Source organism: Phaseolus vulgaris, unplaced genomic scaffold, assembly GCF_000499845.2.
Source record: "Phaseolus vulgaris cultivar G19833 unplaced genomic scaffold, P. vulgaris v2.0 scaffold_30, whole genome shotgun sequence".
Classification (NCBI taxonomy): Eukaryota; Viridiplantae; Streptophyta; class Magnoliopsida; order Fabales; family Fabaceae; genus Phaseolus; species Phaseolus vulgaris.
In genome coordinates this window covers 8,533-23,141 of record NW_027174098.1, presented here as the reverse complement: position 1 = coordinate 23,141, position 14,609 = coordinate 8,533, and the positions used below count along the sequence as shown (strand labels likewise).

General features: G+C 35.4%; 1 protein-coding gene across 5 annotated transcripts; it reads right to left on the bottom strand.

The window, feature by feature from the left end:
- Nucleotides 1–1,541: 1,541 nt before the first annotated feature.
- Nucleotides 1,542–13,617, bottom strand: LOC137817324 (uncharacterized). 5 transcript variants are annotated; one of them, XM_068620580.1, is made up of 14 exons: nucleotides 13,398–13,617; nucleotides 12,545–12,644; nucleotides 11,970–12,097; nucleotides 11,492–11,645; nucleotides 11,255–11,364; nucleotides 9,232–9,315; nucleotides 9,086–9,134; nucleotides 8,909–9,000; nucleotides 5,451–5,580; nucleotides 5,178–5,254; nucleotides 3,624–5,098; nucleotides 3,016–3,129; nucleotides 2,214–2,940; nucleotides 1,542–1,787 (listed from the first exon to the last, which is right to left on the bottom strand). In XM_068620580.1, the coding sequence occupies exons 2-13, from the start codon at nucleotides 12,635–12,637 to the stop codon at nucleotides 2,372–2,374; spliced, it is 3,075 nt and encodes a 1,024-aa protein (XP_068476681.1). In that variant the 5' UTR covers nucleotides 12,638–12,644; nucleotides 13,398–13,617; the 3' UTR covers nucleotides 1,542–1,787; nucleotides 2,214–2,371. The 5 variants fall into 5 exon arrangements, with proteins under 5 accessions (XP_068476681.1, XP_068476682.1, XP_068476683.1 ...); XM_068620581.1 differs by having other exon boundaries at nucleotides 5,451–5,577; XM_068620582.1 differs by having other exon boundaries at nucleotides 11,977–12,097; nucleotides 13,398–13,506.
- Between the last annotated feature and the right edge of the window lie 992 nt (nucleotides 13,618–14,609).

The window sequence follows — 14,609 nt, the reverse complement described above, 5'->3', positions numbered from 1 at the left end:
CTATAGTGTTTTGAAATATATATTTGGTAGACTATTTTAATGTACTCTTCCTACTTTATTAGAGATCCAACTTAAAAATGAAAGCTGTGAGCTACTATGACAATATCTTCCATTGTGGGAGTTCACCATTTCTTCTATGATTTGTATCAGATTCTTACCTAACTGGAAATTGGTAGATGGTATATGATTTCCAACTATTTTTTGCCTTGTTATAAAAGAACTCTTTCAACAAGTTTTTCATAATTACTTTTGATAAAAATATGACTCTTTATAATGTTAACTTATTTTATACATAAATTAATTTGTAAACATTTTTTTTTAATTTTTAACTTGCGTATAAATTAATATTAACTTAAAAAATTTATCTTTTTTTTAATATTAGAAATATTGATGAAGGTGTTAGATACATTAGGAAGACTGAAAATGTGTTAAGGTTAGCTGTAGGTTTTGAATTCTTCAGGGTAGATTTCAATATGTAAGTAAATAGTTGTCTAAGTTTTCAACTCCACATCGATATTTATATACTTACTCAAGATTTTCTCTTCTCCTTGTCTCTTATCATAGAAGCAGCAGCAGCTATGGTGTTCACGCGAGCAAATTAACTCTGTTATCATGTTCACCAATAAGTGACTGATCATTACCGATTTATTCTTTCAATTATCACCCCTTGAATAGTTAATTTTCTAGCAAGTCTAGCTCTATAATGCAGACTGTAACATTACCCTTTTCAAAAACAACGGATTCTCTTTTCCATTTTGTAGCATTTGAACTTCTTCACAAAAACGAAAATGCGTATGGAGCAATTCTTTCCAGCATACATTGTAGTATGCAGTTATTTGGACTCATGGTGTATCACAAAATATAAAAGAGTTGCCACTGCCTTCGAAGACCCATTCGAACACCTCCAAAACAGGTTTTTATATTATTGCACACTAATAAAGCAATATCCTACCTATTTATTGTTGCAACTCAGTGTAATCTAAGCCCGAGAAAGTGACATTGTTTACTCAAATAAAGGCACCAAGAAATTTGTAAGAAATATACTAGTCCCCCCGATCTGTGAGTTTGTACTAGTCTGTAAAAGTAAACAAACGTTCAAAAAAATATAACCTAACACGTTAATCACCCAAAAATCAAGCCTTTAGAAAATGTTTATCGCCACACTCACGTAAAATTACACAGTTGCAACAAAAAGTAGAAACGCTGACTTGCACTAACAGAACTATGTAAAAAGTCATTCATCAATGACAAGTCACTCCAACCATGCTGTTTAACAGCCTGACAACCAGTTACAAGATCACAACACAGCAAAATGGCAGATAAACAAAACAAAGCAAGGCAACTTAGCAGAGGCAATTAATGTGTATATATAGCTTAAAACACCAAATTCTTGTAATATTTTTTATATAAATATACAAAGTAATAAAATGCCATTATAAAAAAAGCAACAGTCAGTGTTACACATACGGAATTTTTCAACTTAAAAAGGGTTTCATACCAAACATACAAAAAAATTAAAACACCACACCAAGAAAAAAAGCTACTGCCAAAATTATTTCCATTGAATTATTCCAATCAAACCTCTATTATATCCACAAGATCGGTGAAAGAAAAAAAATTACATTATCAATAAATATACTAGAGATTATTTGATAGTCAATCAACAGGTTTCCATGCTCTGTACCAAGAGAAAACACTCAACTAAGATCTACCTGCAAAATAGATCTCATTCCGATCCTTGATTGATTTCTTAATCTCAACCCAGCTTTGCTTCCACAAATCAAGAACTACATAGAAAAAGGGGAGAATATTGAGTGTTGTACTTTTCTATATGGTAAGATAAATACGGGGAAGAAAATAAGGAAAAATTGAAATTAGTTTGTTTAAAAGTTAAAATTATCTCTGCGCATTAAGTCAATACATAGAAGTTTTCTCATATCAACTTCTCCATAAAAAGTTCTTTTAACTCATGCAAAAATTAATTTTAATTTATGGAGAAATTTATTTCCTTCTCCTTATTAGTGTTCACGGAGAAGTTTATTCAAAATTTGGTGATGAAAATGACAGTATTTTTAAATCTAGTATTAGAGGACAAGTAGTTTAACACCTTTCTATACACAACATAAAGTACAAAACCAACATAAGAGGAAGCGTAAAATCAAGAACTAAACCAAAAATACTAAAGAAGAGTAAGCTTGGATTCAAATGATTACCAGCAGCAGTTATAACCACACTTCTTGAGAGTTTAATCATTTGGAAGCCCAATAGAAAGTTTAAGTCATGAGCCAGCCTCATCACCTTCGGCAATGCAGAAAAGTTCTGTCTGTCTAATTCTGACTTTGCTTTACCATGGTTAATATGGGCAATAATTTCAAATCCCAAATGTTCTGTTGTACAGATCCCTAGAATTAGGCATCCGATATTTTGGATCATCATATCCTCTATAAAACTTGTTAAATCCAAGTCTTTCATTTCTCAAAAGCTCTGCCACACCCAAACTATTTCCACTCGGCACTTCATTCCACCCATCCAACTGACCATTTGACAAGACTGCATTTCTAGACTGCTGATGAGACAACTGAGGAAATGAAGCCAGATTATTGACTTGTGATTGATTTAACCTAGAAGAGATACCATAGGAATCACCAAACTGAGAAAAGGAATTCCCAATATCAGAAAATCGAAGGTTTTGCTGTGGTGAGAGAGATCTTTGCATTAATAATTGAACTCTAGCCTCATTTTCAAAGTAATTTAACTGTTCAGGGTAATTAGACCGCATGTCCAGCAATGTGCTATTTCGTGCACCTTGAATTCTCCCTTTACCAACTGCCAAAATAGCTGGATCCATAAATTCAATGTCTCCTTGACCACCAATATTTCCAGTTGAGGGTGTTTGATATGAACTTCTCAGTAAGAAAGAAGGGTCAAGCAATGAATTCCCTGTCAAAGGGATAACAATAATATTAAACCACTATCTAGAAAGACATGTAAAAGTAGAACAAAACAAGAACTAACCAGAAAGAGAGTCAAAAGCGTGCCCCATTCTCTCATGAGAGGAGAAACCAGGAGGTGGTGCCCTATTTGGTACAGAAAATCCTGGTGGTGCTGAAATTTGTGCTCTTGAAACAGCTGAAGAATATGATATGATAAAGAAATGACATTACATATCTATACCAAGAAAACATGTCCCTAAAAGCAGACACTGCACTTTAAACTTGGTTACATAACTCAATCAAAATTAGCAAACAATAAACCACAAAATCGACTAATTCCTGAACAGTTGACCTGTCAGGGAGGTTTTCGGTGTTACAAGTGTACTTAAGCAATGGCAATACAAGTGTACATAATAAATCATTTACTCTACCAACCGTGAAAAAAGCTCCATTCTTTTAATGTACACAAGTATAATATTGAAATTTTATGTGCAGAATGCCTCTAGTTAGTTCTGGCAAATCCCATCAAAAGTAAGATATTTTTCAAAATATACAGGTTATCCAGCAAGAATCTACAAGCAATAAAGCACAACAAAAAGTATGGCAATGACAGAAAAACAAAAGAACTACTGAAGTGTTGTTATAAAAAAGACCTAGGGTATCCAGTTTAACTAAGTCATCAATACCTACCAGAAAGCTTATTGTTTGAAGGAAAAAATTGACCACTGCCAAGATTTCCAGATTCCTCGAGGTTATTGGAGTGGAAACCATTTGTGATACCCAGCTTGTCTGAAGAAAAGTCTCTTTCCACAAAATCATGTATGAGCGAGCCATTGTTTGGAAATTGTTGGATGGCACCAGAAGATGGATGTACATTGGCTTGGATTTTGGATTCTTCCTGTCTTGCAAAAGAAAATCTGGACTGATTGTTACTCTGAATTTTCCAAGAACTACATTTTTTTAGTGAGTCATTCTGCTTGTCATCGTTGTCACCCAACAACTTGGCCAAACTCCGAGGTGATGTTACCGAGTCATCCCAGGTATCAAACTCCATGGACAAAATATTTGAAATTATACTACTCTCACCCTTGTCCATAACCGCATCACTTCCAATACTAGCCATTTCACTAACTACACTTCCAATATGTTGTTCATTTCTTTCATCATGGAGGAAGCCATAAGAACTAGAGCTCATTGATTTATCAGAATATCCGTTGCGTAATATGTTATTTGCATGTAATAGGGAGTTATCCCCAACTTTATCATTGGCGTCTAAAGAACCAGCATTTACAACATTGAACGGTTCACCATGCTGCAGGAGATGAGGATGAGAAAGATTTGGGACATGACGGAAACTGGCTGACTTTGGCAAATATGAACAAACAACTTCTGGATCCTTAAGTCTTTGATTATCAAACGTTGTTACATCATCTTCCATTTCAGTATTAGCCGATACTACTTGAGATTGAGAAACCAATGACAAATCAAACTGTTCTTTTAAATTACAAACCTCATTATCTAATGCAGCAGATTTACTTTCTGCATTTGTAATCATTACATCCCTAAATTTGTCAGTATTATACTGTGATTCTTGAGACTGCATAGATTTACCCAACATGTTATCAGATGAGCTGATAGGTTTGGTTAGGCTGTATTGTTCATTTGGGGAATTTCCATCAATGTAAACAGATGACAGATCACAGGACAAGTTCTCAATCTCTTCACTGGTAGAAATAATTGCTTCCTCAGGACCAAAGTTGCATGACTGTTGAGTGATGTCAATAGAATTTGGTGCATTCATGGCAGTACAACTGCCTTTATCACCATCTCTGAGCAATGGTAGAGAAGACAACTGGTTGCTCAATTTCACAGGTGAAACATCAGAAGCCAAAGTTCTTTCATCAGGTCTAGAAATGTTATCAATGCTTCTATATTGTTTAACAGGTTTCAATAATTCATCTTTTACCCCAGCAGCCATACTATGACTCCCATCACCCGACAGTGGTCTCTTTGTCACATCACTATTTAATGAAGCCTGAATTGTGCCTGCTACAGCAGACAAAAAGGGTAGTGTGTTGTTGATTGTATCAGGTTTAGTCTTGGACAATCCATTTGCACATAATAAACCACCAGCAGCTGGTTGACAATTCGTAGCCCGTGTACCCCTAGCAAACACATTGGTTGAAATTTTTAAATTTAAATTATTTTAACCTTCATTGCATAATAAAAGAAAATATGCATTACCAAGCAGCAGCAGAAAGAGCTATAGGTCTCCCATAACTCCCATTAGGAGGTGAACCTTTAACAATGCTAACAGCGGTCTGCCCCCATGATAAAAATAGAAAGTTAGAACCTTATATACTCAGATGGAGAATGCACAAACTAAATTTTCAAATCCAGTATAGTCAATGAGGGAAAAGCAACTAAATATCAAAATTAGCACAAAAATAATTACACACCCAAAAAATGAGGCCATATAACAAAGCAAGAATTAAAGAAAGCATGAAAAAAACCTACACTTGATGCATTGTTCACAATTGGTTTCCCCAAGGAAGTATCTGTGCAATCATCCAATGGAGGAGGCAATACATCACCAGTTCGCCGTTGCAGGTTGCTTGCAGCACCCGTAATTTGTTGAACACGACTTCTTCAATACAAGAGAGCAAGTGACTAGACCATTGAATGAAAAACACTACAAGCAATTCGCAAGCAGAGATAACGTGCAAACAAAGAAACACAAATTAAGAAATCTAATTTGACTCACAAATTGTGATGCCCATTTGAATTCATCTACAACTACTGCTATATTATAACACTTCAAAGCGCTCATTCTCTCAATTAGAAATTCTCAACTCTCTCTTCTCACTTTGGGACGTGCACTTCACTTTAGCAACAAGCCAAAAAAAATCTCTCAATCACTTCAAAGTAAACTGTTTATATTTTGATGTATACTTAATTTTCTAAACTAGCTATCAATATCAATTTAAAAGTACCCATACGTCAAATATTTATTATAATTCCAAAACATAACTTATATTTTAGATACATACATACATACACATCTATACATATACACTATGAATTTTAGTTATAATGTCATAAACAAATGAACCTTTAGTTAACTAGGGGAAAAACATATGTTAGAATAGGTATTAAATATAGGTACAAAGTAGTTGTATGGGAAAACTCCTATTGTTATACCTATCCCTGTATCTAGGACTCTAGTTTTGGTTTTGGATCTTTGCTCTTCCCTCTACTCCCTAATTATACCAATATAAATATGAGAACATAAAGAGGTGTGATCAAGCCCTCTAAAATATATAGTCTCTTACAAGGTTATCAAACTCTAGGGTTAACTCGTAAACCCTTGCGAGTTTAAGGGTCAGCGGAGGGTTGACGAGTCGACTCGGAAGTAAACTCGTTTTTGAGTAAACTCGGAGTTGACTCGGTCAGACTCGGTCAAACTCGGTCAAACTCGCGAGTTTAAGGCCGAGTCACCGAGTTGCGAAAAAATGGCCAAAAACAGTGCGTTCCATTGTGATTAGGGTTTCTTCCACGCTCATGGTGCCATCTTCCTCACTGCCGTCAAGCCTCCTCGTCGCAGCGTACTTCGCACCTCGCCGCGAATCGTCGTCGTACCTCGCCGCACATCGTCGTCGCACCTCCTGCTGCTCTTCGCAACTCGCCGCGCATGTACGTGTTGTTGCTGCGGTGGATTTTTAGGGTTAGGACAGATTGGGTTTGGGTTTAGGGTTAGGGTTGTTTAAATTAGGTTTGGGCTTTTTAAATTGGGCTGGGTTTTTCAATTTGGGTTGGGGCAGATTGGATTTTTTTAAAACATTTAATGGAGGTATTAGATGAATGAGACTTTTAACCTGATAACATTTGTACTGTTTTAGTTATTTTGTTGGTGTATGAAATTATTTATTTCAATATTATGGAAATTGTATTATGAATTATTTTTGTTAAATTTTTTATGTAAAGTAGACTCTTACGAGTCTACGAGTCGGGTTTACGAGTCGAGTTTACTGAGCTCCCACGAGTCTAAGTAGACTCTCGAGTCTGATAACCTTGGTCTCTTAATTGATTGGTATCAGAGTAGGTTTATCTTGCTCTATTGGCCTCAATCTTCTTCGATGAAGTATCCACTGTCCACCGCTGTCATGGATTTCTCCAATAACCACCGGAATTCGAGTGTCTCTTCAGGTGATAGCCAATCCCGGAAGCAGATTCTGCTCCGCACGCCACCACACGCGCATGTTTGCCACTACTAGGAATGTGACATCCACACCCCGCCTTCCTTTCACCATAGCAACGTCATGCCTCCTCCTCCTCAGGGCTCGTCGAACCTCCTCTCTCCATTTTGACCATTTTCTTCATTTCTAGTGTGGTTGAAGGTCAAACCTAGGGTTCTCATATTTGCTGCCTTTATTGGCTTATTTCTACTCTCGATCAATCTCCTCAGACTTCAACGAATATATGGAACCCGAATTATAGGGTACTCCTAGTTCATTTGAGACATCTCTTTTTTTCGGAAGAAGGCTTAAAATATTTTTGCAAACGATATTCAACAACTTTACGACTCTGCCAATAGGCTTGCCCCTCTTAAACAAATCATGGCATGATGTCTTTCATGAGTGAAGCCCAATCGATTGTTGAAGAATTAAAGATATTATTAGAGGTTGAGTCATTAGACGAGATCAAGAAAAAGTTGGACAAATTCTATATAGTGATGATCCTCCATGCCACACATACAAATTTTGAAAATGTTAGAGATCAACTTTTAATAGGATGCGATATCCCATCCAGGGAAAGCTTGAAAACATAGCTCCTTTGGGTTCCAACACTTCTAAGCAAAAATGTTCAAGAACCTGTGGAATCTTCTGGCATGGTTTCCACATGTGGAAGAGGAGGATGCAATGCTAGAGGATGACGTGGTGGTAGAGGACGTTCTCAATGCACCATTCAAGGGAATTGCTTCTCTTTGCACAACTTTCCCAATATCTCTGAAGCTGAAGTTATTGAGTCCAAATTCTCTAATGAAGAATACCAAGAATATCTAAGGTTGAAATCTAATAACTTGGCACAATCATCTGCAAATCCCAACTTGTCAACAACTTGCATCTTACAATTGTGGAAAGACAAAGCCCATGGATAATTGACTCATGTGCTTCTAATCACATTTCTAGTAATACCTCTTTGTTCTCATTCCTTTCTTTTCCAAAAAAATCCTCATTTCATAACTTTAGCTAATGGTTCTAGAGTTTCCTTGAAGGGAGTTGGCCAAATTTCCTTTTCTCCATACTTAAATAAAAAATTTGTTCATTTCCATCTCCTAAAATTTTACATGATCATTTGAGACTGTTAGCATTAAATTCAAAGCCTTCAGCCGTCATCAGTTTTATTTTAGCATCTGAATAGACAATAATTATTATCTTTAATTCTAGTTTTGAAAGTCATTTATACTATGATTTAAATGTAAATTGTAGTATAGGTTTTATGAGAGAGAAGGTAGAATTTGAGAAGTCTATTGTAAGACTATTTAGAGAGATTGTATTCTTATTTGAAAAATAAGAGTGAAATAAAATATATATTTTCTGTTCACAAATATCTTGCTCTGTTTTATTCCCTCAACACCAACAGAGACATCCTCCCTTATCAAAATTTTAAAAAAAATGGTCCATGAACTTAGTATCTTCGGACGTTAAAATGTGAGTTAGGTTAGCTAGAAAAACATCTTAGATTTTATTTTCCTAAATGGTCTAAATCAAGATATAATTCACTTTTTTTATTATCCATTTTGATATTCAGGGTCATCTTTTGGTTTTAGGTATAAAACATTCTTCTTAACAAGAAAAGGGTAAACTACTATCCATTACTTAATCCAATAATGGAATCATATAAACAATAGATTCTATCTTTCGGCACGTTCCTAATAAAGCTTGTTTCAAAATTCACTTAAGAAAAAAAAGTACCTAGTGTATGCTGATATTATTTCATCTTTAGTGAAACTATCTTCTTGAGAGCCAATCTCATGCAGATATAGACAATCCGGATTGCTGCAAGGCTGTTCATGAAGATTTATCCCCTATCAAGCTTAACTATCAATCGAACAAACAAGTTAAAATATGAAGAATTAGTCATTTTCATACCATGTTTCTGAGCCACGCATGGCAATATTTAGTGGTTCCAAAGCAAGCCCTGCAAATTTACAAACCAAAAACATATAGGGGAATTAGACTATCATAGGCTAGTCATCCCATACATGAATAGCTTCAATAAATCTAGATATAGGTACCTTAATGGTCTGCCCTCCAAAACAAATCCATGTACATTTTGAATGCACCGAATTGCTTCTTCTTCCTTTGAATAAGTAATATATCTGGGAGCAAAAAATCTTTCAGGAACTGCTACAATTTCGTTTATAAAGGTAAGCAAGCAGACGACAGGGAATATCATGGAGGGGATGAAAGCCATAAATCCTGTTTTTGGTCTCCTTTAAATTAAAGTTTGTGCTTTAGAAGGTAAAAAGCCTTTTCCAAAAAAGGTAAATGGGCTTTTCTATTTCAATTCCAAGAAAAGGTATTGCTTTGGTGCAGTCCTTTTGCTGGTCATTTCCTTCCATCCAGTACAAACAAAAGAGAAGTATCAAAAAGAGAAAAAAAAAATGCATACACACCAATACTATCCAGTTATTCTGAATGACAACAACAAACCAGAAAAAGTAAAAGGTCTAACTAGCATTTACCAAAGAAACCAATATGAGAAGCTAGCTACTTAAAAACCATAATAGCAAGGAAAATTATGGCAGAAAGTGGTGCATAGTGGTCACCCACCGAAAAGCTATGGTGGAATAGCGTATTGAGGAGTGACCACTACAAAAAAGAAAGTCATTGCAATGAAAAACTTCAAAAATCACTTAATCAATAATCATAGTAGTTTAAAAATTTACATAATTAAAAATGGAAAAAAAATAGAAGATTACAAATACACGCAACCAGGAGAAGTCGATGGAAAATTAACAATAACACAAAATCAAGAGAACAAGGAGTACCATAGTATCAATCCTATATATCAGCACCAAGCAGCCAACCCCAAAATGGCTATCAAAGGATAGCAGGATGGCCGTTGTTGTTGTTGTGATGCATATGTACATAGACACACACATATACAGGTTCATTTAAAACAAAAATTGCCAAATATGAGAGTCATTTAGCAATAACACAAAATGGAAAGAACAAGGAGTACCATAGTATCAATCCTATATATCAACACAGAGCAGCCAACCCCAAAAATGGCTATCACAGGAAAGCAGGATGGCCGTTATTGTTGTGAAGCATATATTAATACAGAGACACACACATGCACATTCAAATTTTTAAAAAAATTGCCAAAAATGAGAGTCATTCATATTCTGCTAATAGAGAACACAGATGAAATCTAGAAAGACCTGTGGAAGAGAACGACACAATGACCAAATTGTAAGAGGGAACAGGAAACAGTGAGAGAACTGAGTAAATAACAGAGGAGCATAATGTCAAAGATGGTGCAAGAGAACAGGTAAAGCCCAAAATATCAGGAAGGTATTGAAAAGAATAGAAATGGCTGGATATGGTGCCAGAGAACAGAGTGAGGCTAGTCAGATGGATATAATATAAGACAGGTAGACCTGCATAAAAGAGGCTAAGGTGCAATGAAGTGAAAATAAAAGGTGAGAAACAAAAAAGAAAAACCACCACATTATAGTTTACAAGTTTGCTCCAGAAAATACATAAAATGACACTAATTTTAGAGGGGGGAAAGGAAAAAAAGGATTTTCCATGATTGAGAGTAATAGTGCAACCAACAGACAAGAAGGGCTGTGGTTTCAGCTGCAAAAAAACACAACTCCAATCGACATGGATGGGTGCAAAGCAATGGGGATTATAGGAGAACAGGGTGCCATTTCACTGCAAGACGGCAGAATTATAGCACACTATTTAACTATGAGTACAAGAACTCACAAACACGTAGTGTGTGACGCACTGTCAAAGTGATTTCAGATCTCTAAATGACGTTTTTTAATGTCAAACTTGTGAAGACCATTACATTCAGGTGGATCTTAAAGAGATCGAAATGAGGTATACGACTCCTAAATGAGTAGTAGTGGCCACTATGGACCACAACAGTAAAGTGCTCCACAACAAGCATTTAGGATTAGCTGTGAGCCACTCTGCTCTATGCCACTATGGCAGTCACCACCACTGCTACTAATAATCCTGCAAAGTACCACTAAGAAAAAAAAAAGCTAAGCTACAAAATTGTGGACAACATAAACTTACACACTACATGTATTGTTTGGAAACTGCTGAACAACACCAGCAGCAGTCCGAGACATCGAGACTTTTAAGACCTTCCCATACTGACCAAAATATTCTCGCTGCTGGAGAAGCTGCACATTGATAAAATAGTAGTAAACTTAAGAATAAGAAAAATTGAGAAGGTGAGGGGAAGGTGGCCTATAAGCAAAACAGATACACAAGATAACAACTATTGAAAGCATGAGGCAAAAATTTTACATCTTCATCAGCCAGATTGAGAGGCAAGCCCACTATGTAAACAAGGTTCCGCTGAATCACTCGCACACTACTGAGCTGCTTCCGTGCTTCAGATGATTTAGATTTTGCTTTCTGGTTCTTCATCTTTTTTTCCATGTGAACTTCAGCCACCAACCTAAGCAAAGAACTAATTAACAAGAGAAACTCACCAAAAAGGCCTAGTTTGGTAGCTTAAACAAGTTTCTAAGTAGTAAAACAGAGATTTGTGAAACAAAATTCTTATAATTGGTATTTTCTTTTGTTCTATCATAACGACAAAAGATAACTAGTATATATTGCATATTACATAATATTTAGCACAATATTAATGAGATAGCTTATTTATAGTGTTGGAAGATATGGTTATGCAAATGAACGCATACAAAAAGGGGGAAAAAAAGGCCTTATGAAAGCAATACAACATTTCAAGCCTACAAAAATGTACTGTTAACAGAATAACCTCTCACAGTTTGAAGCCATCCCAACAATCTTTTCCTTGTCATATGGAGAACGACATGCGGGGCATCGTCCCTCTGTGTCGTCCTTCTCAGCCATTTCCAGTATGTGATGCCAACACCAGACACATATCTACGGTCAAGTGTAGATAAAAAAACATTATTCACCATTACTGTCAGATATAAAAATTTCAAACAAAACTAATACATATCGGCACCGGTATCTTAAATACATGTTGATCTACAAAAAATCAGTAGCAGTTTATTGTAAACAGAAAAAAAAAAATCACTGATACAATAATAGTTAGAGTGTAACCCACAGTATTTAGTCAATAAGCAATAATCAGTAACACATGGTGTACTCAATGTCACCTGGAAGAATTTCAAACAGAATAAAAAGCAACAATAAATGGAACAGGGGAGGAAGAGAGAACAATAAGAGTGAAGAACGCCAAATGTTAAAAGATGAACAGATAGTAAAATATATAGTCCAAAATACATAGTCACCACATTGACAGGATATTATATTAAAACCTTTAGATTACTGCCTAATAACAAAATCATAGTAATAGAATCGAACCTCATAACCACATTTGCATGGTTTCAACTGCTGATCTGTCAAATCCATATCTTCTGCACAGAGAGGACAAGTCCTTTCTCCTTCGTCACTCATGATTGCCCTGGATAAAATTTCAGCAGACCGAGAAACACAAGTCATTGTCAACAGCCAAACAAACACTAGGATATTATAAACAATGTAGATCAAACTTGAACCAGAAATTTTCCGAGTTGTGGTTAAAAAATGCAGAAAAGCCTTTCAGTAAACTAAATACTATTTTGCCTCAGGAACTCAACAAAAACGATGGTGCAAGCTATCATCGACCCCTTGACGCAACAAGTTAATAACAACGCTTAGCACGGGTACACAGTCACTTTAGGATACTATAACAAAATAGATATCATAAAAAGAGTCAAGCATTTGATAATATGAAAAACTCGAAACACAAATAATGATGGCTCAAGGGAAATGAACTACAATCATAAAATACAGCTTTAATTCTTATACATAAATCCAAATAAAACAAATAAGTAGATTGAAGTACATCCCTGAGAAACCTCACATCAACCAAACACTAATTGGAGCATACAATCAGACAAGCAGAAAGGGAACAATAGGCAATCGAAGACCTAATCACAATTGTTAAAAGCTAATAAAATCGAAATCCGAAAAAATCCGAAAGCCAAAGCCAAAGCCAAATTATGAATTTAAAAATTGAAAAACAGCAGAGAGATAATAAATTAACGAGCAATAGCAATGATCGGTGAAATCAATAGCAAAACATAATCCGCAAATGCATTAGGGATCTATACAATAATTGATTGGAGAATTCGATCGAGAAATTAGAACGATAGATTGGTAGTCCATAGCTTACAGTGATGAGATCGGTAAGAGGAGATTGTTCGAGAAGCGCACGCACGCACGAACGATAACGAAGACGCAGGGTGAGAGAGCAAGAGCGAGCAAAGTGTAAAGAAAACCACAAGGTGAGTTTTAAAAAGAGAGAGAGAATAAGGCTTTGTTTGGATGGGCCTTTTTGGCTTTTGCATCTCTCCTTCACGCGTCTCTGTTGTTCCAAGTATTCCATTTCTAACTCCCTCTTCTGCCCTTCTTTTTTTATTTATTTACTGGAACGTGCCCTTCCTCCCTGTTGACTCTCTCTTCATTCATTACTCTTTCAGTGTTCAGATTCTCTACGGACCTGCCGTTCTAAGTCCTTATTCGTATCTTGACGTGGCGCTTCATATGTGAGACACGTGGTCGCCTTTTTTTATCACACGGCTGTGTTTGGTGAAAAGCTCCTTTCTTCATCATCAAAAGAAACACGGAGTTCTTTTCGAATTAGATATCATGATCTTGATTATATAATAAAAGTCAATTGCAATCATAATTGAATTATTTGTTTGTTTATTTATTTATGTGGTAACAATAAAGTATTTTTTGGACCGATTGATCATGGTATTTTAGCTGACGTGTCATTGGAGGTGCAAAATTGATGGTTATGTTTCAGTGATCGGAGCAGGTTGCTAATCATGAGGAAAAGGGAGGTGTTAATCTAATATACTTATCGCAAGTTCATGGTTTTGATTTAAGGATGTTTTGCACTTGCGTGCGTAACTTGCTTGGTCTTGGATGCAAGGGTAACACTTTCACATGGTATACCAAAAGTGAAAGAATAATGGCCAACATACAGATATAGAAAACCTAATTTTCAGCAAGTTATGAAGCAAGGTATGCATCAAATCATTACACAACTTTTGTTAGTTTTTTCACCGGTTTTACGCTGCAATAGACTTAGAAGGAAAATAAACTTCGAGAAAAAACCATATAGTAGAAGAAGAAAAAAAAAATTAACTCAATCTTATAAAATTATAACATTAGAATTTTAATTTTCAATATAGTGGAATATTATATTTTTAATTTTTAACTCAATATATTAAGAAATAGAAAATAAAAAAGTCTAAATTATTTTTTATTATTTATCGATTTATTTATAAAGTTCCATTGATCTCTTATTTTAAATTACTCGATTTAGTTACTTAATTTTCTTAAAAAAACTAATTTAACTCTTTTCGGACAGTTGAAC

Bases quoted from the DNA above. Each gene is read 5' to 3' on its own strand.
- LOC137817324 (XM_068620580.1), bottom strand. From the start codon at position 12,637: ATGAGTGACGAAGGAGAAAGGACTTGTCCTCTCTGTGCAGAAGATATG. The intron at 9,316-11,254 runs GTAAGTTTATGT...TTTTGCTCCCAG, and splicing joins CCAAACAATACATGTAGTGT to ATATATTACTTATTCAAAGG. The intron at 5,099-5,177 runs GTAATGCATATT...TGTGTTTGCTAG, and splicing joins GCTCTTTCTGCTGCTGCTTG to GGGTACACGGGCTACGAATT.